The 25,725-nt window shown below is 39.3% G+C and overlaps 1 protein-coding gene and 1 long non-coding RNA gene across 6 annotated transcripts in view; one reads left to right on the top strand and one right to left on the bottom strand.

Moving 5' to 3' along the window:
* TrpA1 (Transient receptor potential cation channel A1) overlaps positions 1-25,725 on the bottom strand; it is a 55,097-nt gene that overhangs the window by 7,463 nt on the left and 21,909 nt on the right. For 2 of the 3 annotated variants that reach the window (XM_022789926.2, XM_022789924.2), the window contains exons 5-11: positions 14,326-14,509; positions 7,516-7,655; positions 6,314-6,439; positions 5,113-5,311; positions 942-1,093; positions 594-753; positions 110-284 (exon numbers count right to left, since the gene is read on the bottom strand). In XM_022789926.2, coding sequence (XP_022645661.1) covers positions 110-284; positions 594-753; positions 942-1,093; positions 5,113-5,311; positions 6,314-6,439; positions 7,516-7,655; positions 14,326-14,509 — 1,136 coding nt within the window. Of the gene's footprint in view, positions 1-109; positions 285-593; positions 754-941; positions 1,094-5,112; positions 5,312-6,313; positions 6,440-7,515; positions 7,656-14,325; positions 14,510-19,208; positions 19,675-25,725 lie in introns of those variants that run through there. The other variant, XM_022789927.2, reaches the window with a different exon arrangement.
* Positions 8,357-13,598, top strand: LOC111243809 (uncharacterized). Of its 3 annotated transcripts, none has more exons than XR_002670618.2 (4): positions 8,357-8,605; positions 8,701-8,797; positions 12,504-12,629; positions 13,215-13,598. It is a non-coding gene; the product is annotated as an uncharacterized LOC111243809 (long non-coding RNA). The 3 variants fall into 3 exon arrangements; XR_002670617.2 differs by having other exon boundaries at positions 8,358-8,605; positions 8,691-8,797; XR_002670620.2 differs by having other exon boundaries at positions 8,359-8,531; positions 8,691-8,797.

Below are 25,725 nucleotides of genomic sequence, written 5' to 3'. Positions count from 1 at the left end.
TATATAAATAAAAAATAAATCATAAATAAATGTAAAAAAAAAGTCCGCATGCGAGTCCCTATATAGTAGTTTCGGGAAAACATTATCTTTTTATGGCTAAAACGTATACCTCTCATTAAGTAACTGGATGAAATCCTCAAGTCTGTCGTTAATGCTTGTGGTGAACTCTTCGATAGAACCACTACTCAACACGATATGGTGCAGTAAATTCCGGCCCTGATTGTCGCGTTGAAGACCCAAGTCTGCCCCAAGCTTTAGGACACTTGTTACAGTTTTCCACGCGCCTGAGGATAGAATTCGTCGTTACTGGTATGGGTACAGACGAGTCGATTCGGTCTGTCTATTTTTGTAGACTGTCAAGTTTGCGATTTACTCGCGTAATAATGTATAAAGAGCGATTTTTTTTCCGACAAAATTATTAAAGCGCTCTTTCCAGGGCCCACCTTCTCGAGCATGAGATAATTGACCAAGAAATTGCGCATAAAGCCTTTAAGTTTAAAGTTTTGTATCGGGTCTGCATCTTACAACTTGAATTGTTGCGGCAACGATCTACTTATTCTACGATTGGTGTTGAGTAATTGCCTGATACTCACTCCTGGCGGCTGCAAGCAGCACAACAGATCGACCTTCCTTATCTGTAGCATTCAAAGACGCTCCCTCATCTACCAAAAAATTTACGAGTTCTACATGATCGAACATGGCAGCGCAATGCAATGGCGTCATGTTTTGAGCATCCGCGCACGTAAGACAGCCCTAAACGATTTACGGTAAAGACAAAAAAAAAGCAATTTGTGTCAGATTAGGTATAAACGAAGCAGATCGTTATCGGCACAATCGTTATTGTTGTTAAATCTATTTTTACTGAAGCAGTTTCGTCCAGACAGCGACCAAATTCAGTAACATCTCTAAGTTGGTAACTGTTGACAGGCGTCGCTACTTACCATTTTCTGGTCGGGCTGACATCTGAACATAAGTTTGACGATGTCGATGGCTCCCTGCGAGCAGGCCAAATGCACTGGGGTAGACAGGTCATGTTGTTGTGTTGAGATCAGAGCACCGGATTCTAAGCAGAGCTCGACAGCTTTCAGATCGCCTATCAGTTGCAAGCAGATTATAGGTTAGGGTCTAGGGCGCTATGCGAAGAACAGAAATATTTTAGATTAAATTGAAATAGGACTATTCCTACTTGAATTCTTGTCAGAGCTGAGGCGGTTATAACCGACATTTAAGTGAAGAAACCATTATGTTTTTTAATGGAAAAGTATATTTGCCATCTGCGGCAATCAAAATGTATTTAAATAAACTTGGTTTAGAAACAAGGGCAGACTGCTAAGAGTAGCATGAAACTTGGAAGTTGCTGAACTTTTACTGTACAAATACAGTTACACGTGCAGTGTAGAAGATGGCTTTCCACATGATTCTCGAACAACAGCATAAATTATTGTGACGTGTTAGGTCTAACTTTTTACATAAAATTAAGATGCCTAGCTAGATTTCTTTCTCGCTATTACCGATTTCGCAAACCGAAATAACTATAACTAAGGATGTAACTTCTGCTATCTACTAGGACAAAGCAAGCTTTCTTAATGTATACTTTCAAAATCACGTGTATTTTTTCTTTTTCCGCCTCAAACGGCCAGATTATATCCTAGATAAATATCGCGAAACGAATATATTTGGTGATATTATCTTTAATATCGCAAAATATTAACCCACGTTGATTGAACCATCAACGTGCGTATCTAACTTCCGGCCGTCTTCGCTGCTCTACCTTTATCCTCTCACTCAGAGTTCTATCCCTAACTCTGCAAATCGACGTTACAAGGGAGCCACACTATTATTTTGACTCTTAAAACTTAACATATGTCTTCTGACAGTTTCCTACATATTCGTATACTATTTCCCTGCCAACCTGGTCATTGCTGGCCTCTTTTGAACCGGTTATAGCTACTTTCTTCTATAGAAGAAAAATTCTTAAGGACCATCCCAATGTCTACCGACTTCTTCTCTTGCAAAGATCCTTGAATGATGTATACCCATTCAACTTAAACTCCAACTTTTCTGTCTAACTCTTGTCCTATCTCTCCACCATTTAAACTTTCGGAAGAGCTTTGCTTGCGAGGACCGCCCTCAATGACGTCTCAATGCAGATTTGTCGATGTGACTAAAACTTTAAACTAGATTATGTTGTTGCTACTCTACTATCATCTTATATAGGATCTTCTGACGTCTCCTGGTCATATTTCTCGAGTTTTATAACAAACAGATCTAAATGAGAATCGTGGGAGCTTTTTTATTCTGCGCAACGCTTAAAAATAACTGGCCAAAGTACCATCCTAAGTCCTACACTACCTATTCTCCACATTAACAATCTCCTCTTTATAGGGAACTGAAGTCCCTACAGCTTGACCAAACCTATTGCTGATAACATCACAATACTCATACTCTGCCACCAATAGCATAGCTCTACTTATCTCTTATTCATAGGCTAGACTTGATATCGCTCTCTAAAGTTCTCACTTAACAGTTCCATATTAGTAGGAGTTTTTTTTCAAGCACCCTCGTTGCCCCCTTTCTGTTTCTGCTACTCTCACCGTTGATTCCTCATTTCCCGCCCCGCTTTTCGGTTTCCTATTATAGAACTATTCCTTTTAGCCATCTCATGTTAATGGTCTTTCGCCTAGATAACCCCGTGTTATCTCCACCCCCTTACCTCATGTTCCTTGAGCGACCTCCAAAAATCTTTACTAATCCCTGTTTGTCCCTCTTATTTTTTACGGTGTGTTTTTATGAGAACAGGTCGCAGCTGTAAAATAAGGCAATTTCAAATCTCATAAATGCCCTTGTTGTGCCTCCTCTGTCTCTTCTTATTGTTTTCTTATGTTTTTCTCGACAAACCTGGGTTCTGCCTCTTAGCCTACTAGTCAATCTCTTACGGCACTAGCCTACTAGGTTTGGTCATTTAGCTCCTCCTCCGTTCTCATGCATCAGGTACTCTCCTCACCCCTGATCTCTGTTATTGATTGCTCCACAGAAGCCCCGATCCCAACCTCAAAGATCGAGCTCTCAATCCAATTACTTCGTAAAAATCTCATCACTCCGTTCATTTAAAAGCTATGTTATTAATTGTCTTCCCAAAAAATGTCTTTCATTGCCCCTTTATTGTAACTGACTAGCTTACCCAAACGTAAATCTACCCGTCCTATACTTTTTTTTTAATAGTGTTATTACTAGTCTTGCTATTATTATGTCTCTTTTTACTCTACTTCTACGTATGTTCTCTCCTTAAACTGCTGCGACTCCACTAGTTATTAAGAATGACTTCATACTAAACGCGTTAGGTACGGGTGCGGTACCTCGACCTACTTACGATATTGAGCGATTCATTCGAAACCATTCCCTAAACATCGCTATATAATATCACTGAAGCACGAGTTCCGATAGACATATTCGCCATTACAAAAGATTTATTTAGAATTTATCTAGTGATATGTAAGCATATCTGTCTGAATAGAGAAATAAACAGCTGTACATTGGACACACTAATCGGAACGCAGTTGTTAACCCACATGTCGATCTGGACTGACAAAAGCTACTCTTGTCGTGGATCATGTGCCGATATTATAGCAAGATATATATACGCACATATATATTAATTGTCCTTTGTTTCACCTAGAGGTAGATGGAGCTAGCTTGTTCTACGAATAAAGCAACGCAAAATCGGCGTACAACACTCAAGTAGTCAGTTCCACAAAATCGACCGCCCCCCCCCCCCCCCGTGTTTGGGGGTAAATTGAAGTGAAATAACTTTAACGAACCCTGAGAAGGCAAAACTATAGCGAATATTTAGTCAATGTCGCCCAAATTTTCTTAACACCCTGTCACTTTGTGTTCCGTTAAGTTTACCCAACTACTGTCATCAAGCCAACCCACATTTTCCCTTGTATCTTATGAATTGGTGAACAGGAGCCAAAAATCTCTGAAGTTTATTTACGTCCGTAAAATCTTTACCATTAATTAATTTAACTACCGATTACTAGATATTCAACACTTCGGATTGACAATGACAAAGCTATAACGCAAACATTTTTTTTCACAGGCCTTAGACATAATCGAGCTGACATGATATTGGCATAATCTTCGGATAAAATTTCATTTGAGGAGCAGCGGATGAAGACCAGAACATGTTGCTAAGAGGATAATAAACACTTCACTACAGACAGAATTATCAAGTACCCTCTGTCTGTGACACAAGGAGAGATGCTCTCACTTCTAGCTATAATAATAGGAACTAGATTTAGCAGTGCTTTTGCAATCTATGCAGGCAATTTATCTTCTGCAAAACGTATTTCTCGGTGTGGTAGATCTAAGCATCATATTATTTGGGCTGTTCTTCAAATCTGAGCATAAGTTTATAGCATGATCCTTAACCCTTAACAGCATACTACGACGTGTTAGATAAGATGTTTGCTACAATATAGAGTCGGATTGTTAGGATCATGACCACTAAAACGTGTTCGTAAATGAAATGGTAATCATTTGCTGACTTTTGTCGCAGTCCTAAAAGGACCTAATGAGAAAACCTTCTCATCTCATATATGTGGCACGATTTGTGTGGCCATACCTATACTCGTAGGAGGCCAAGTTGGAATAACGATTTTACAATAACACCCCGAAGCAATAACAATCTAGATCCTAATTAAGCTGTATTCAGTTCCGCTGACTTCTGAGTGCAGTACACATTTTTCTAATGGACGCTGTATGATTCCCCTGCAGTTTGTGAAGGGCTGGCTCTTCGTCGTATAGTATCTCGTATAACGCTGCATCATCACATTTGTTATATATATATATTTTGCTTTAACATGGCTCTCAACCCACCCGGACTAACGATTAGTGAAGTAGCGTAATTAATATACAAATGGAGAGTAGTGACAGGCCTCGATAAAGAGGAGAAGTCCAAGGCTGACACGCCCAATTTTCGTGCAGGACGCGGCGAAAAGTTAGGCAATGGAGCGGGGCACAAACATACATTTTGAAAGATATTACTTCTCTAATATGATATCTAACCTTCAACTACTAGATTAAATGATAAATGATCGTAGTATGACATACCTGCGTGTACCGCTGAGTGTAGGGGAACATTGCCATCGGCATCGAAAAGCTTCATCATGTCCGCTCGGGGGATCCCAATCGACTCGCAGAACTCCAGTAGAACTCGCATTGCGTTGGCGGACGCGTTTTTCGCCGCCTCATGTATAGGGTAGAAGCCATTGTCGCAAGTGGTTTTCGGCGACGCCGCGAAGTCACGCAGCTGCTCATGGTGAAGACAAACCCTGAATTACTTACTTTACAAAACGTATGCCCAACAACGGGAGTAGTGATAATAATGCAAGTAATACTATTTGTAGAGAAACAATGGTCATATGTGACTACTGGTTATTTGTCAGCTTTTCCATGATGGAGAAAAAGCATTCTATATGACGTTTCATTGAAGACGCAGATGTATTTTTTTGAAAGGAGAAATTATCAAAAAAGATCCTTCTCCGAAAGGAATCAATGATTCTGCTCTGGAAAACTTTATTACATTTGAATTCTATAATGATAATACTTATCATTATAGAATTCAAATGGGAATTCGAATCAAATTCGAATGGGAATTAATACTTAATTCCCATGAATGAATATGGTGGTAGCATGAATTTTACTGTATATACTGACCAGGATCTACATTATGTAATTAACTGCTGCACACAGTGTGTACAAAGAAGAGTCAGCCCTTATTCTCCATCGGACTTGTGATCCTATTACCCAGTGTTTATGCGTTCTCACGATTATTCGGACCGCTTTAGGCCATGCAAACTCACTAAGTTTCACCATTAGACATGATGAAGATATATATGGAGATTATTCTACTTAGAACGAACCAAAAGCCGTTGGAACAAGTCTTCACAAAGCTCATAGATCGACTCTAACATATTACGCCCTTTCCAGCTTAGCTGCATAACCATGGTTATGCGTAAAGTTCTATTTGTAATTTATTATTAAGAGATCAGTAGTTTAATAATACCACCAGTTACGTACGTAGGACGATTCTTCTCCTGTCGATGATAGACTATTTGAGTTGAGCCAGGCTTTATTGATCAAATACGTCTGAAATGTGTGCGATCTAAAGGGCAAGCCACATAATGGCCTACTTATTCTGTTATTAAAGTCAATCTATTCATAGTAAATGAGAAAACACCTAATGCGGAATTAAGGATTATATGTGTGTGCTGACCGAATGAAATTGTTTCCGATTTCCACGGTAACTTACGAGTACGAGTGCTGCTTCAGCATTATCCGAGATGCACGCGATATGTAGTGCCGTTCTTCCGTGCTTACTCCTCTGTTCAACGTCGATCTTATCCTTAAAATTGCAAAGCGCTTTGAGGGAAGCTACCTGTATTTAAAAGAGAGGAAATGATTTAGTTTTCGTATCGTAACTACGTTGTATGCAAATGTACGAAAGCTTCGAGAGGGGTGAGCGATCATTGGAGCCTGTATTTATATATGTAGCCAGACACGGTATCGATAAGCAAAAACAGAGTTGAATTGGGGGGGTGCGTTTGGCTCAAGGTTTCTCAAGGTGATTCTAAGTACACGGCAAGCTTTATATACGTGTTTAAAAGGACTTGTTAACATAATGAGTAAACAACAAAAGTGGTAAGATGTCCTTTCGTCAATGTTATCTTCTAGAAAAACAGTAGCATTATCCTATCCATACAAACTGACCTAACTGATTTTTAACTATTTGTGAAATTTCAGTCCTACACTTCGATCATCCATATAAGATCTCGAAGAAACCTTTAAATTTATAGCCTTTTCCTCAGTACCTATAATCTAGGTAAATGCGTAAATACATAATCAGCATTCGGCCCTTCATCGTGCACATCCTGTTATGTCTAGACAAGCGGTACCTGTATGTTAGGTTTCTAGAAATTAGTGGATATAACCTGTGAGCTAGCTCCATTATTTTACCGAACTCACCTAGCTACTTGACCTGAAGTGTCAAAATAAAAGAGGAACGTTGTTGTTAAAGCTATGCATTTGTAATAGCTTAATTTAGAGCCAAATAACAAAGCAGATATTGTATAAGCAAGGCTATATAGGCACTTGGTATTGACTAAATTATTGCGTCCGAATCAATACTTTACTGTTACATTACCAGCTGTTATCGGTTCGGAAAATAGCAAAGAGTCGCGTAATACATTTCCGGTCCCGCTTCTGTAGCAGTTGAGTTACAGATATTTTTTTAACCCACTTTCAGATGTTCTACGAACTTCGCTTTGGAAAGTTTCACGAAGTGCTTCAAATGTTCGCGATCTGAAGAATACTCAGATGAGACTTAGCATGGTAGCTCTGAAAGTGATCTACTTCTTCTTTAACTGTTTTGTTAATTCGGGACTGTCAGTCCTTAAGGCGCGCGCCTCAAGCTCTTGTCAAATGGGTACTCCTAATCAATTTGGGTGTACTAACTTTGTTTAGCTGCGTGGCGACATGCAGCGGGCTCTGATGCTCTTTGTTGAAGCATTGCAGCTGTTCAGGATCGTTGTTGATGAAAAATGCAATGGCTTGAGCTGCCCCGTTTATACAGGCCGAATGAAGCGGCGTGTTGCCTGTAAATACGCAACGAGTGAGATCAGACATCCATGCACTGAACTTCAGCATGACTTCCCACAAAACCGACACAATACATTATGGCAGTATCAATTACCAGGAAGAAAACTGTCATATTTAGCACAAATGTAGAATATCTTTGAGCAAACTGAGCAGCCATAGAAATAGGAAAAGAATATAGGGGTGATCTCTCGCAGTGAAAGATCGTCCCGAAAGAGAAGGGAAGCTATAGGCAAAAAGGGAGTTCGAAAAGGCCACCTTCTTCCAGATTAAAAGCCAGGACCTGTTCTTCTGATAATGTATTCTTCCAGCTTTACGCAGCCATTGTCGATTGATACGGCGCATATCCCCTGTCTTGCGGTCTATTCGGAGTTAGCTGACTTATTGTGGTCAACAATAACCTACTGGCGTTTATGTCGGCTACTAGCGATTTTAGGACCGTTAAGATCATTCAAAATGTAAAGACAAGCCACCGTATTTACAGAGAAAATAGATTTCATTTATGAATTAGTTAAAATTTTCAATGATTATAACAGCAGTATAATCTTAGTAGGAAAAGTGACGCATATCGTGCAAAAATTATAAGTCACTGGTCAATTGAACTTCCGAATAAAAAGGTATTAATTTAGAAAAAAAAAATTACTGCCAGTTCAGCCGTCTTTTGTTCTGTGACGGAATTCGGTACCGCTATTTTAGCGGGAAGTTGGTTAACGAGGTTCGAAACAGCGAAACTGTCCCGTCCACAGTAGCCATTGACAACGAATAATTCGCCATGTTAGCAATGGGCTCAATTTGACTGAAAGCTCATAAAGAAACGGATGGAGATTTCGGATTAACAGAGAGCGTTAGCTGCTGAAGGTCCTCCAGAGCCTCAAGTACGAGGCCTCAAGAATCAAAAGTTGATTCTTTACAATCTGCGTATAATGCTTCTAGCTGCTTGCATTCTCATGTGTGTTGACATCAACCCCAGCTTTTTTTTGACGTCTGCTTCTATTTAACATAATGATTAATTCTGGATCGTTTTGATGCGTTAGCTGTTTTCAGACAAGCGCTCCCAGTAAGGATCAGCTACTGCTGCTAATCAATCAGGCGATCCCATACTAAGAAAGATACTTGACTTCTATCAACGACAGATATAACGGTAGGCACTTAACGTTCGAAGGCTTGCTTACATGCGTCTAGAATGATAAATGGAAGAGTTATGCGATTTAATAATGTTCTCTCAATTTTACTATGGCCACGTACACAAATTATACTCCTTATGTAATTTTATTAAGATTTACCGGTGAATAAATGTTGCATACAATTCGTTGTCCGAAAGGTCGAAGTCGGTGGAGGTCAGTTAGAAAAGGCCCTGACACGTCCGCCAGGCACAGATCGAATATAGTGAAAATAACATTTTTATTAATCTCTTTCCGTTATTGTCATTTGTAAGGTTGCCTTTCCGCTGGCGTCTGGCTGAATTTCCCAGTCTACCATAGGCGAAAGTTCGCAGATGATTTGCTTGCTGCAGATAAACAATACATATCGAGTGTTTTTTTTTCAATTTCATTGATTTTATAGCCAATACATTATTTATCAACATTGTGTTATACAATTTTCCGGGTTAAATTCTTACTTAGCTCACATAGCTTTATAAGGACAAACATGTTTTTCAAGGATAACTTTAGCCTGAAGCATGATTATATCTTTAGATGCTTCACAAGCTAAAGGGCTCGCAGGTGGCGGAGTGTAAAAGCTGTGACCAAATCATATCAGTACTTTGCGCTTTCAAAAACCAATAGGAGACAGTGTAAACGAGCCGATTTCCGGTATTAGGTAAAAGGCATAAAAAAACAAATAGGCAGGAACGCGTATTGACCTGTAAGATGCCAGCCATTTGTGGCTGAAAGGAAATGAGAACATAAGTACAGGTGTAACATAAAAATGGTTTCGAAAACGCTTTTCGAAGGATGACGTCAGCATATGGCTTCACTATGTTTCCCAAGTGATATGTAGTTCTATGTCTTAATTAGGTCTAACAGCGAAAAGCAATGAACGCAGTTTTCAAAACGTTACATGTATGAGTCCCTAGTTAGTGCTCCACGTGCAATTGAGGCGCACGCGCATGTTGATGTAGACTACTGCAACGTTCAACGTACAAAATCTGATAACTGTCCTGCTATTGCAGCTTTTTTATTAGGGTTAATCGTGCATAAGATTGCAACGAACATGCCATCGTGACCTGTTATCGTTTTTGGCCGTTTTTTTACAGCGATAACGTTTGTATCCCATTTTGCCTTTTTGGACCCTTTAATAATACATTGCTTTCGAAGGCGAACAATAAGGGTAGATGCAAAGAAGAGTAGGATGGCCTTCTAGCCGCTGCTTCATGCTTGCTTCAATTTTTAGCACCTGTTTTTCTATAGCGTAAACAAACGCTGGCGGGTGACTTGAGTCTACAGACCAGTTCAATACTGTTATTAAGAGCTTAATGATCTTCTATACTTTGCCGCGTTTGTCAAGGGATTGAATATTGTAAAATATAATAACTCTCGATTAACTGCGACTCAGATACGGACTGTACGAGGTCGAAACGATAGCAGTTATATGATTTACATGTAACGATGGGATTAGGAGCGATGTGCTCGAATAGAGAGTAAAGTTTTCCATGTGTTGGTATTAGGAGCAGCTTTAAGAGTTGGATAGCTGATGACTACAGTAAATGATGCCACACTGATTCAAATCCTCAGCATTGGCAAAAATTACTATTAATGAGGGAAACATCAGCAATTAAGAAACATGGCGTTATTTATCACTGTTATTACTATTAGAAAATAAAAACTGAACTTATAATAACGTTAACATATTAAATTATATAGATATGCTGTTTTGTGCAGAGCCCTTACGGTCATGTCAAATTACGTAACAAGGTTTCTCTTATTCATTTTGTCATATATCATGCTAACTGTGCAAAGACAGTTGGCTAGAAATCCCATCAAATTGGGGTGCTTACGTATTAGAGAATGCGAAATTTGGTATGTGTAATAGCTGAGGTTTACTAGGTGATTGGGCATCTGCGGATAGGTCGGCAGTCAAAGCCATAAATACATGTAAAAAAATAAGCCCAATGTCTACATTGTCCACCCCATAACGGTACTGTGGTAAGGTTTTTGCCTTTTCAACCTAGGAACACACAAGATGATTTGGATTTAATGTCGGGTTTATACACACTTTGTCTTGCATTGGGAGTGGTCAGCCGCTTACTGCTTAATGCCAATGTAAGACGTAAACATTTATTATAAATGTTACCTGCATTAGAGACTAGCATTGGCTTAGTGTTGCGTCATAATATTTTCCATAAATAGCAATCAGCATTATAATATTGATCTGTATTTTAATGTGTGATGTTCGAGATGTAGTTACGATACTTTTAGCTTCGTTAGATTGTGTACACTGGAAAAGAGTTCTTTTATCGTTTCTGCCTATCTTCTTCAAAGTGAAGGTCACAAAGACCTTAAGGGATGTTCAACTTTTCCCATTCTAGCTATCGAATCTAGTGGCGAATTTGCCGCACGGACATCAATCAGGCCGAGACCTTTCGTGACACCATGAGAAGTCCTTTGCCTTGCAGAATCGAATATCTACTGGCTTCTAAGTGGTATTCGTAAGAGACGTAAAAATCCATTGCTTGGTTCGTTTGTGTCATAGGTCTGTGGGTGATGGAGGCGGTGCCACACGCAGAATTCGTCTTTACCCATTTTTACCAAACTTCACCCACATGATAACCAAAGGTAGCGAGATCGCTATGATGATCATAAAATTCAAAAATAAATTGCCACCGTTTTTGACGACGAAAGAAAGTTTGTAGACAGCACAAATACAGTTTCAATATATCGCCATAAAAAAACAAAACAACAAAAGACATTTTCAATTTTTGTTCACGTTTTCCTTATGCAGAAATACAATTAGCGATTAAGGCGTAAAGCTGCTCACTTGATTTTGTTGACTCACGTGATCTGAATTTACATACTGGTATTCATCGAGGGTTTGATACCATCGGGCCTCTGTTTGTACATTGCTGTCTTTTTTTGAACCCATGATACGCAGTTTCAGTATCTAATAGCAACATATCTATAGAAAATACAGTGTATGATTACGCTATTTCTCTATAGCGTTAATTTTGAAGAAGAAAACATTTTATAAAATTTAATAGGTAGCACTTCTCACAATGGCAGTGCCTTTTTCTTTTAGCAGACGAAACATCTCTTGGTGTGGCTATAGCTAATATCTATATATATATATATATATATATATCGTTGTTAACTGTATATAAATATATATACAAGAAATTACTTCGCGATATTTTGTTATCATTATTCTTCACTATTTCACTAGTTAAGGGTTTTTCTCAGAAAAAAAAAATCACAAGAAAACATAAAATACGGTCTCTACCCGACTTTCCATTTCGGACTTTCCGCGTAGTTCATTGTCCCTCTAATTACTTTGGTTGCTATCGTACTTATTTTTCGGTTAAGTTCGCGAGTGCTATCAGGAAGCTTTTCGAAAACTGTAAGCACGTAATTGACGCAATGCAGCCTATCTTGTATTGTAGTTGTTAGCGCATTGTGTATTGCTCTATTTTTATCAATTCATCCGTGCGCTTAGCGTTGTCAAATGTCGAATACGACCCAGTATTCGACATTTGACAACTTTGAACTTTCCTGCCCTTTCAAAAATCTCGTGAAACCGCTATTGTTTGCCGTTCGGCGAATTAATTTAGTAACCAATGGACAAAGCGTACGAACATGCCTTGAAACGACACGTTGCTTTGTGATGATATATGAATGCATTTGATGTTGCCAAAGGCTGATGGAGCAGGCACCTCAGTTCATATTGTACCCACCATGTCACGTGTGATCTGGGAGCAAAACCTGCGAGCGATGTCGTATGTCTCTGATTGGACAGCTGCTTCAACCTAGGCTACCCCTGAAGTAAGTATTCACTGTTTCCTGTTGTGCCCTTAGGCCAGTCCAAACCAGGTGAGGCTACCTGATGTTCTAATACGTGCCTGCTCTTTCAATTTTAATTATCTATCTAGATAAGTTTTGTGCTTCGTTTTCTAGAATATGAAGCATTTTATAAGATCGTATTACTGTTTCCTCGACCTTGTTTAGCTTGCCCCTAGCCTGAACGTCTCTAACTTGTATACTTCTCCTTGATGATGTATCTTTCCCGCTAGCGCAAAATATACTAAAACAGGACAGGTCAAATGAATATTTAGACTAGCTGGAAACATCGCAAACCGATATAGCTAGGCGTTGCTAACAAAGTGGCTCAAATTTTTGTCCTTAAGGCAAGGCCGTTCGGCCACTGCACTACAAATACCAAGTACCATTGTTTATGCGTGCAATTACGTGGTTCCCTTATGCGCAATTCCCAGGATCTAGTTCGTTGCAAGTTATTAAAGATAGAATAAACACTTCTTGAATCACTTGTTAGCAACCGAGAATGCATGCTTTTAGTATAGCATCATGTTTACTATCTAAGATAATTTTTCTTTTTTGTAATCTTTTTAGGCCCAGTGTGACGCAGAACGTACTACCACTTTGATGGCTGATGCGCTATAAGCACACAATGCCCTAATATAGTTACATAGCGAGTTGATATATACAAATAATAGTGATGATAGGATTGATAGGAACAGTGCGCGTACCTCTTATATAGCACGATTTTAAGCATTAAACAAGCAAATCTTGGAAGAATCGTCCAGAGCTTACTCCATACCTCATTTTACAGCTTATTGTTTATTAAGGTTATTTCACTGATTTCCGCGCATTATAGAAATGCGCGTTACTAACATCTCAAGTTTGAGTAAATGGCAATCTGTGGAATTAAAGAAAATCCTGTTCAATGGCTGAAATAAGCGTTCGTGTGGAAATAAAACCAACCTCGAACCACGACATTTGTTTCTGTTTGCTATGAAACATGATATAAAAACGCATTTACTAAGAAAAGACAGAGAAAAAATTACTTTTGAGACCATTAAACTTTTACACTGTGTTGCATCACTTCTTGAATATACAACACATTATATATATATATATATATATATATAGATATATATATAAACTTACCTTAACATAATTTCAGAAAGCGCACTAAAAAACAAAGCTCTTAAATGAAGTATATAGAGTCTCAAATAGTCAGGCTATATCCTCCTGGAAATCTGCTTGAATAAATTGAGGACACGCAATTCAAATCAAGCTGCATAGTGATCTGACATCAAAAACTGAAAACGGGTCTGAAGGCAAACTGCGGCTTAAATATTGAAATATTTAAATTATCACCTCTTAAAGGTACAACCAGATAGCACCGCAGCTTTTTAGCGACATTTTTAAAGCTAATCCCGAACGTTTAATGGTCCAGCATGTATAAAGATCACTGTGATTCGTTTTTTACCCCAAGCTAGGAAATGGTTTTTGTTCCACGTTCGGTAGTTCCGCTACGCATTGTTTCAGACCGCTGGCTCTTGCCAGCTCGAAGCAGAGTGTATCTGTGCCTGCATTCGAACCTACTAGATTACCCCGTGTGCAAATAAACACTTTACCCACTGCGCTACCATGGGGAAAAATGGTTAGAAAAGCCTTTTGTACGGTTAATATAAACGTAAAGATTTAGTGAACCCACCTTCATTATCTAATGGGCGGAGATCCACGTTAGGCCTGTTGAGGATAAACTCGAGAATGTTGATTCGGTTATGTGCTGCAGCGTGATGGATGGCCTGTCTCCCACGCGAATCCCGAAACTGTAGTCGCCGCTCATCAGCTGCAAGCAGTCGCTGAAATTCGGCCATGTTGCCTTTTTCAGCGGCCTAAATAGTGAACGAAAACGAGACATAACACTTAATATAATTTTACTAGCTAGATAACTCTCGAAAGCCGTCATGTTCTGTTTTTTCGACACTTGTTGATTATACTAGGTTAGGTTTAGCATTTAACTGACAGCACGCTTTCTACAAGGACGAATATCTTGTCGGGGGCAATTTCGAAATGACGCTAATGAAAAACGACTGAATGTATTTACCTACATTTTCCCTTATTAAATGCTTCACAGATTAGGCTGGCTCCCCTAGCTTTCTTCACAATAGTTATTTATTTCATTTAAATGTTGGCTTTTTTTTTTGCATATATTTAGACCCTCACTTTAAAATGGTAGTAGTAAGTTCGTTCACCGCCAATTGACACCAATAGCTTCAAAACCGATGCGATGAGCCACTCGACGTTATTCCCTTGGATCGGTCGCATACTGAACTAATTCGGGCAAAAGCCCGGTGTTACTAACTACCTGAACCGTCCCGTTAAGTTACATGTCTCGCAAATCACATAATTATTTACGATCTCTGACCAAAATTGTATCAGAGATTAGCGAACTGATAAAAAATCAGTCGCATAATTTGGTGTTTGACATCAGTATTCAGTTTTTCAATTTTTGCTTCTTGAAACTGAGAGCGCAAGTGGAGAATTCGTGAAAACATTGACAAGAGGCTTGTTAATAATTGGTCTATAATTATTATTAAATAATTACTTCAAAGGAAGCACTTGCAAGGTTGAAGGTCTCGGAGTATTTAGCTATAGCTCAGGATCTGAAGCGAAAAAACGAGCTATTATGACTACGACGCTTTTTCAGCAAAATACAGATCGACCATGGACTCCATTGTTACATTAGAACATGTGCTATGAGACTGTGGTGAAATAGCATTTCCAGCAAACGGGTTTAGATCGGCGAAACGGGTTCCGAGTCTGTGATAGATTGACGCACGTGCGGCGTTCTCGACAGACAATTTTCAGAATTACTACCAGTAAAAAATCTGTGTGGACGCAGAGAGATAGATTAGACGCTGCGCCTGTTAGAGCGAGATAGCACAGGATAAGAGAATGGCGTCGAACGGCAGCGAGATGGATTTTTACAGTAGAGCCGCATAGGCCCGGATCTAACCTGGTACTGCCTATGGTCGCAACGCAAATCAGGGGCATTTAGTATTACGAGACCTTGCCCGAAATGTAAACGATTAATTCTCTCGCGTATTTGTTTTTTTCTTAGGAAGTCCTATGCACATCGACAGCACAGAGTGTGGCAATGCGGACTTCAAGGACGCTTTCATTACGGCCTGAATTGCAAAATGCGCAACCGAGCGATATTCTCCAGATGTAAATTGGATTCACAATTATTTTTGTATATCGTTATTTATGATTCCCATGTTGCCATTTAAAAAGGGCGATAGCTGATGCGACGTATTTTACGATCGATCACGAGATAAGGTATGGTAATAAATGCTGCAAGTAGACAAATGTTGAGAAGCACGCAGAGCTTTACCTTTGTTATATAAATAATCAACAGGAGTTCATTAAAAACCTATAAAAATAATTGATTTATTATTACGTATCACTGACAAATAACTTCAGCTCTTCTCGCTACTGAATAACTATGACTAATCTAACACTATTTTATTAAGTTAGATCATGGGAGACTTTTACTTTTGTGTTAAATGCAAAAAAAAATTGGCGAGGATGCAATGGCGGCGATTTCGTTCTCTCAGATCGGGGTGCATCATGGGATTAAAACAGGAAATGGTCGTAGTATAACTATTCGTCGTAAAAATAGATATTCTTTTTTTTTTTTTTGATAGTTTTGTTGCAGTTTTCTGACTGTTGAAATTTTCTTCAGCTTCTCTCTATAGCTTTTCGTCCCGTTCCTATAATATCTATATACACATACAGAATTGATTAGGTAAGCAAATAGCTCCTTTATTTGCAAACGGTTTGATGATACCAGTAATATGACATACAACAGTCCTAAAGCAGGTTCACCCATTCAGGTATTCTTAAAATTACTTAGCGGTATCCGTTCGCTCTGTCAAGCTGCTGCTTGATAAATACTAGAACTCTGCATAATTTTACCCGTAATAACTTCTCGACAACGTCCTGAGCAACACTCAAGCGAAACAACTGATCTCCCTTTATTTCGGTCAGGTAGGATCCAGTTGATCTGTGCTTCCTACAGGCTATTGCCTAACAGATATATAAGAGTAGGAAGGGGCCCTGTTTTTGTTTCAAAATAACTGACTAGCGTGTTATTGTTGAAACACAGCTTTTGCCCCGTTAATGTGCTTAGCTGTTACATGGCACATGAATTAGAGCTTTTCTAAATATGTAATTCACATAAAATGTATTGAAGTACATTACGAACGGTATTGATGTTTGTAAGATTGTTATTGTTTATTTCAGTTACCCTGTAATTGGACTGGTTATGTTTTTTCGTCTGTATGATTTGTCACGGAAACGTTGTACATATGCACCATAGATTTGCCCAACATCTATGAAGCTAATGCAATGTCTAGGAAGCACAATTACACTTTTCCATCAGATGATACCAACGCGTTTATTTCAATTTCAAGCAACTGTTTTGCCACGGTTGAAACGTTTAATTGAAATTTCAATGGACATTTGTTATACAACAGTAGGAGGATTAATAGAAATGCCGTTTAGGTGCCACGAACAATACGTTATGCACGAAACTCGTTGACGAGTTCAATTCAAGCTATTGCCTATAGAGCATTGGTCCAAACAAAACTCGGGAGCCACTTTTGAAATATCTTCAATTGCGGGTAGGCTGCTGACCATTTTCTGGTGCAGAGGTAAGGCAACGGGTAGCGAACACACACTGCTGGCGTTGTGTAATAGGACCTATATTAACAAAAAAGTATTTCATCAGTTTCAAGAAGCGCCAAATGCCAAGTTCGTAGCTATGGTCACAGCGTTATTTTTTTACTTATTTATTTCACAGCGCATTTCTTCTGGGCTATAATTAGTACTTGAACAATAAGTACGTCGAAATGCTTCGTATTCTACTATTCGTGTCTGTTATTTAGTAAGTGTCAGTTTTTGTCTAGCACAAACAAAGGATATAATAATGGACAAACCCAGCTTCTCTGATGAAGCCCGAGATTGTTGGGTAAGACCAATTTGTACCCTTGTTGACTCTTATTAGATCAATGTAATTTGCTGGATAGGAGCAGGACAATTTTCGTGTGGCATCACGTTGTCACTGTTCCGCAACCGAAACTTTCTATATGGTGTGCTGTTAACGGTGTAATATTTAAGCGAACTGGGATGATCGACAAGCGAATCTTAGGGCCAGATGGGGTAGTCTAGGCTCGAACATGGTCGTAGACATAACTCGTTTCGAGCTAGAAAAAGCTAGCTGTTTGATGGAACACGTAACGGTGCTGCCGGACGTAAAAATAAACACATTTAGGAATAATCGTCAAATAGAGTTGTTGATGTCAGTATAGGTTCATGGGTAGCGACCTTTTCAACTGGACACATACCGGTTTCGTACTTCTTCGTGCTAAAACGTCTCGCCTGTAACTGCTCAAAAAGATACTTTTGCTTTAAATCGGTTTTTTCCAAAAACTTTTAACGAGTTACCCGGCTCATTCCTATGTTTGAAGTCGACTCTATACATAGCTATTATGTAGGGTGTTTCTATGGTCGAGGGTCATTTGTGAGGGAGTGATAGGGTGCAGTGAATAAATCATTGTTCCCAATGGTTCTATTGGCGGTAATCGTTTTGCCACGAAATTGAACCAGTGACTTGGCAGATCTGATTGTACGTATAATGCCCCCGTTGCAATGTGAGGACATATCTTTGAACTGGGAAGAGCCTGTTTTCAGGCACCCACCTCAAGTCAGGTGATTCAATACAACAGGCAATAGTAAAACGAATAATGACGAGCTCTAATCCAACACGCTTTCAATGATAATGCTTAAAATCTTTTCACTATGGTCAGTAGTCCGGGAATATCAATCCAAAGCTAGAAGCCCGCTTTCTATTAATTGCGAATTGGGCTAGCAAAACCCAGAAACACGCTTTAGCTTTAAAGTGCAGTATCGTAACATTTTTTTTCGTCTCAGGTGTATCCTGGCCAAATTTGATGAAAAGTCAATTTTTTTAGCTTGGCTGTTTGCTCGCATGATGACAAATGTCTAAAATAGCGACTGTGAACTATAACAAGAATTCGGTAGCGAGGAAAACGAGTGACCCATGCTTTTGCAAGTATCACATATTTTCCAGATTATCCTCACGATCGGATCTTCCAAATAGGATTTATGAGGATAACAGGTATAACACGTTCTCATGAGACTCCACCTGCCTACAGCCTGAGCATGTGAGCTGGAGATTAGTCGATCGGTCTAAAATGCGGCCTTTTGGATTACACGTAGATAAGAATGTCTCTAGCTCGACTAAGGTTACTTCAATTTTTCTCGATGCTTTCTCGCCTGCTCGACTGCTTTTTAGGATAAATATCATTGACGTAGCTATGGCATATAGGACAAATATAAATTTTTGTAAGGGTAATCTTTTATAAGTAAACAATTTTTTAAGTATTATGTAGGCTATTTGAATGTAGAGGATATCACTTGAGATCTTCGAAGCGACAGTAAATTCTACAGAGAAAAACATGTAAATTATATCTTTACTTTAATTCTCTGCCAATTGTTAACGCATACCTCAATTAGCTCATAAAAGCATCGAAGATCTATTGGGTGGGGTATAAACCTCTTCTTGAGCTCCAGGATCTTGGCCACATTAAGTAATACCTTGGGGCCGGTAATAATTTTTGGAGGATATATCCGTGAACTAAATGAGACTTCCCGTAGGAGACGTCGCTTCATTCCAATTAACGAGAGGCGAGTAACGTCGAGTTTCTCGTCTTCCTCAATCTTGCAGGCAATAGATTAACACCACAGAATACAGAAATAGTGTTCCCAATGACACGAAAGTTAAGACTGCCTATTTGATCACTTCGGCGCACGGAACTTGAAGCGGCGCAACAAACAGCCACCTGTTAACCAACTGCTTAAAACGTCCTAAAGCTTGCGGCCTCTACCGTACGCAATGCTGACCTGCAAGATTGACGGAGGCGTCTACCCTTTCTCTCTAAGCGAGGACGCCGACCATCTCCTGGGACCGAGACACCTTAAGGACCTCATCATTATAGCCACCCTCTCAAAATCTCAGCTTTGCAATTACGGGTTCTTGTTGGCTAACGACACACGCTGGAAATATAGGGCTATTAGGCGACAACAAATGTGTCTACATATGAACGCTTTCCCTATACAAAGATCCAAATCCGCTTGTCTAAAATCTAGAAAATCAACAGATAATATATGTAAATAATAAATCTAATATTTTGAACAACATGGGAATAATTTGAAAGTTATATAAAAATAGACTAGGCAAGACCGAAGCTACGCGGGTAATTTAAATTGTGCCCTGCATTAATTTTTTTGTCCTTTAAAAATAAAAATGTTTGTCCTTCGAGTTACGCCAATTGCTTGTACCTTTTCCTTGTTTGCTAATAACAGATTTTCATACTAATAATAATAATGAGCTGCATTGGAGGTTCAAAGACGTCAAAACGAAGGTTTAGATGCTGGCGGCTGAAAGATAGAACTGTGAAAAATAATGCGAAGTTACCGTTGTGGGTTTTTCCTCTATAGGCTGGCCATTATGGAGTAATGCCCCCACTCAGATAGCTTCTAACGTCAAACATTGTATACGCAAAGTAGCGATTTTTTGAAGCCGAAAGAGGTTTGTCATTCACGTATATGTTCCACATCATAAACACTTTGTTATTAATAAGCTTATTCTTCTAGCTACGCTGGATGCCGTTTTATAAACGGGTGCTGTAAGATGCGTCGTGGGTAGGCCAAGAATGTTTGCATTTATTGCCGTCAATTGTGTTCCGTATCGTAGAAAATATTCCTACTATGATATGAATGCTATCCTAACATTGTTTATGTAACGATTTAGTCTACGAGAAAAGAGTGCAGCATATGTTTCCAGTGTATTTACACAATATATAAAGTTACAAAGATTTGTATTCTATCCATGCGTATACTGAAGGGCCTACGACAATGATACGTCCGATGAACGACATGGAATCCACGTGGTCCAGGTCCAAACAAGGTGTTGGAATGATAGTATTCAAAGTCCTCTACTAGAATGACGTATTTAACCATCGATGGTACGTCGCCTATTGTGTACGGCTAGATGTCCTAAAAGTTTTGCACGCGCGTCCTCGAGAACGTTCGATTCGCTCGTGCGAATGCAGTCAATGTATGGTGCATGGTCTGCCCCGTACAAAACATAGGGCTGTATAATGAGGGTCATAACATGGCTTCTAGAAATTTTTTGGGGTGGCAAATCGTGTGTATGTGTCGAGTGCAGCCAGGCGACGGGTTAATGCACTAACGTAAGCTGCGCCGTTAACGTCATTATCAAGTACTACTTCTAATAGTTTTAGTTTAGCTGAATATTCAACGACCTTTCTCTCAACTCTTAATGGGCTTACCAGAAAATTAACTTAATCAAACTGAAAGGAAATCCTTCGGGTTTTCTCTACCTTCATGACTATATTGTTTGATGAGCATCATGCTTGGAGTCGTCCTATGTCAAATTGCCTTTTGTCCATAACGGGAGTGCGGTAGCCGCTGACATATTTCAGAATTGTGCCATCTTGACACATGCTGAAGCTTTGCCTTAAAACATTCTTTCGAAGTTATTCCTAAAGCAGAGGATCGATACAGGATTTTTATTTTACGGCCACAGCGAAAGACCTAAACGAGTGCTGCTAACGTTAACAAACTGCGAACGGTCTACGAGATGCGGTATCAACTGTGAAACCCACATGCGCATATGGTAAATAATACATTCGTTCGTATGCTATTGGTGATGCCTATTAGTTCTTCCAATAGTGCCACATATCATCGTTTAGCTTTTGGTTTCTAAGTGAGTCTCATCGACGAATTAAACGAGGACTCGAGCGTATAAAATCTTTAAAAGCCGAACCCATTGGTCGCTTACGCTTACAGTCCTCCAGGTGTTTTCTCCTCTTTTTTCTTGCAACCACCTTCTTTGCAATCTTATTGAAAACTGAAGGACCGTTTATTGGTCTGTAGCTTAATGCATGGCTCATTTTTGGACCATCCTTATAAACGAGAATGATTACACGTAATATGAATAGCTGCTCCTGCTCATTATAAAACTAATTACGTGGGTAAGACGCACGATTAGTCGTTCTTTTGAATAAAATATTAAAATATATACGCTTATAGCTCGACGGGCAGCTGGTCGAATCTGGAGTCCACATTACTATTTTGTGAAGGTGAAGTCGAATTCGAGTCTTTATCTTCAGTGATCGGATTTGGAAATCTTTGTTTTTAGCACCACTTGGGAAGGGTTTAGCTAAACAGGTTGTGCAATAGTAACTCAATGCATTTGATTGAACCGCGTGTTCGTGTTATCGGCTCAATAGAGTCAAATCTATGTTTTTTTCTAGAGAACTTATAAAATTAAGTGTGAAGTTCAGAACAAACAGAGGCTTTTGAGGTTTGCTGAAAAACATTGAGCTACACAATTTTGCGTGTCTGGACCGTGTCCCATAATTTATATTTTTAGCAGACTTCATGCTAATTACTACACAGCCTTTTTTCCTTACAGTCCCTGTTAAAATAGCTGCTAAACCCAACGGCGTGTAGTAGGCCCCTTAGTTTGGCAAGACATACTCTAATTTAGTCCCGCATCTATCTTCGGGTCGCCTTTGCCACTCTACTTTCTTCTTTTCAGTCATAGTTCTATTTCTAACCCTGAAAATCGGCGGTAGCCATTAAAATAGTCAATTATAAAGGAGCCAAACTATTATGTTTCCTCTAGAGTCTCTAAACATAGCATATATTTCGTCAGCATATTAGAACTTGGTTATTGTTACTCCCCTATATAAAAGTAAACGTCCTTAAGTTGATCCCAGCTCCTACATATCCATAGCCACCTCTTGTTCTGCAAAAACCTTTAATGAACTTTGGTTTTTGAGAGGGCTTTCGCACCCTTAAAGCGGCTTTTTAACCTGTTTCCGATGACGACAAGATGCATGTCCTCAGCGGCAATGGGGTAATCAAATTATGCCTAGACATCGCAAAAGTTTTCCATTGTCCAGTTGTTACTGTTGGCTAATATATCCTATATGAAATTTTCTGACGTTACCTGTTCATGTTTTTCAATTTATATTACAAACGGATTCGTCTAAATCAAAATCGTGAGCTTTTTTAATTCTGCGCGACACCCAAAAATAACTGGCCAAAGTACCGGCCTAAGTTCTACCTTATTTCTTCTCCTCGTCAAGAATGTCCTGTTTATAGGGAATTGAAATCCCTACATCTTGACCAATGCTTTTGCTAACGACATCACAATACAGGGTAGCAAACACTCTGTCGCCTTCATCAACTATACTGAATACCGCTCCGTGAAGTTCTCATTTGTTATTTTCATATTAGTAGCAATTCTTCTGGAGTACACTCGTTGCCCCCTTTCTGTCCCTGTTACTCTCCTCACTCCTGGTCTCCGATATCGATTTTTCCCCCAGGGACCCGATCACCAACTTCCTTCATAGGGTAGAGCTATCTTAATGGTCCATTTAAAAATCTCATTACTGAATTCATTCGGAAGTTATGTTATTAATTATCTTTTTCACGAGAGCCTTTTCCGTTATCCCTTCATTGTAACTAATAGCATACCTAAATACAACTACTGGTCCTGCCATTTATGTCTCTTTTTACTCTACTTTCGCATATATTCTCCACTTAAACCCCCTGCAATTCCACTAGTTATCGAGAAGCATAGGTACGGATTCTGTACCTGTAGCTAAATTTAGTTATTGCATCAAGCTCGAGCTGAGTTGAATTGAAATTGCTACCAAGTGGTCATCTACGGCAGCAAATAGGCACCGCAGATCAGTATAAGTACGTCTGCACTTGTTGATACTTGAGTAAGGCTTTTAAATGCATGTAAGTCTAGCATCGAACCACAACGATCCTTGCGTTCTGCTTGAACGAGAAGGATGTTACTGTCTCCAATAATGAGATATTGCGTGTTTTTGCAAGTTCCAGTTGCTTGAAAAAGACACACGTGTTGCTTTAGCTGCCTGGACTAAAACAACCAGAAGTCTCTAAGGGGGCGGGAAAACCCTTCTAAACCTAACAAATTGATTACCTAGGTTTTAATATTTGTGCTATTTGCGCGTCACGTTAGATATAATACACCGCTAAGGCGGGGCAAGCGCGTCTGAGCTGTTTGCCTCTTAGTTTATTAATAACACTATATAACTACTATTATCAGTGTTATTGATTACAATACATCGGCTTATCGACCGATGTACGTGGCATACTGACAAGTAAAACGGATAGCAAGAAGGAAAGGTCGAAAGGCTACAAAAATATAAAAACAAACACTTTGCCTAATATTGTGTATAATAAATTCGAACAAAGTTACGAGCAAAGAGAAGGTACGTTAATAGTAGGGAAAAAACAGAAGCAGTCAGCGCATTATTCTGTGAGTTATATAGTTTAATCTATGGGATCATTTTGATTTGTGACTTCTCGCGACCCCCGAATGATATGACTATGCGTCTACAACCCAGATTATTGATTGTTTTATCGAAAAATTAATTTATCCAGTTTCGCTTTTCTAATATGCTGGATGACTAAGTTTGCCATGGATTTTATTGTAGTCTAGTGCGGTTCCATGTGGAAACCTACCTTGAGCTTCGTCACATGCTTTCTTCGCTACCGTCGTTTTGCCTCAGAGAGGCAGTTAAAGGTTCATCTAAAACACGGTGTAAATGGGGAGGTAAAATCGAATTGAACTTTAAACGGTAAACGACCGAAACAGTAGAGTGCTGCACAGAAACGTAACAGATATGACTGCATTTGTTGTATATTTTGAAGTTAAGCTTGAAATTGACTGACTGATAGCTGAATGATGACCAATTTCAAGCTAACCAATTTTGTTCGTGTGATATAAAAATGCTCTATATTTGCACTCAAGCACAAAAACGTTTTTCGTTTAAATGTAATTGCACGATCACAAAATATTCATCATAATAGTCTTGTTCCTTGTTCGTATGTTATATACTTGTTTTCAAAATAAACATAGAAAATAATATGGGCGTGTCCCTAAATGATGCCGACAAGGCGTGCTGCTGAAGAACTACGGAAAGCCTTGTTTGCCTTCCTGTTTGACAAATAATTGTTTACCAGGTTGCATACTTAAGGTGATCAGTGCTTAGAGGACGAAATTTTTGCTGAAATCGAAGTTTTTTCTATTATTTGTATATGTACGGTCATAAGCCGCACAGATCAATTTCGTGACTAATGATTTCACTTTGGTGGTGCCGTGTTTTTGGACCGGTCGTATCTGGCCGTCACGTTGTCGATGCTGATACGTTAGTAACTTTTTTTGTACGAACGAAATCAGGTTTTATCAATGCCTTTTAGATCTGCTTGGATAGGTACGATAAATGTAAGGGTGGACATTCATACGTGAAGTCGCCAATATGCTGGCGCCTCTAAAGCTGACGCAGTAGCGCCTACCTTGCAAAGTTGACGCGAAGTTCTCCAAGGTACTATGTCCTTGAACGTTGTAGTTACATTAATGTTTATTGTTCGATACGTTGGCGCGCGCACTCTTTCTAACTAAAGACCCTGTTCCCTTTTATTTGTCAGGGGCTTACTACAAAGGCTTGCCTATCCTGACTATGTTATGCCTGATCTATTGGGCACACACGCATGCTTTTACCGTTAAGTAATGAGGACTAGGGATGCCAAAGGAGTATTCATGAAAGCTGTTTGGAGGCTTGGCAGTTCGATTAAAACAGAGGAACAGATGGAACGTGCAATTCGAATCCCGCGAACGTTCGAATTGAACGTTTTTTAAGTTCAACACACTTGTGGTGCCTTGCTTTAAGAAGATGACCACATGCTACCAATGACAACTTTCTACTACTACTACTACTACTACAATTGCTCGTGTACGTTGAGCTAAACCCTGTTGCATTTTTTAGTCAATCTCAGCTCCTTTTTACTACGCAAAGATAACAATAAACCATTGTATCGCGATTACTGACTAAGCTGTCGACTAGCCGTGATGTTGGACTCTGTGATGAAATTTCATTGTCACATTGGCTCGCTG

This window comes from Varroa destructor, unplaced genomic scaffold, assembly GCF_002443255.2.
Source record: "Varroa destructor unplaced genomic scaffold, Vdes_3.0 BEIS01000002.1, whole genome shotgun sequence".
Taxonomy (NCBI): domain Eukaryota; kingdom Metazoa; phylum Arthropoda; class Arachnida; order Mesostigmata; family Varroidae; genus Varroa; species Varroa destructor.
Note: the sequence above shows the minus strand (reverse complement) of the source record. Positions and strands in the feature narration are given on the sequence as shown.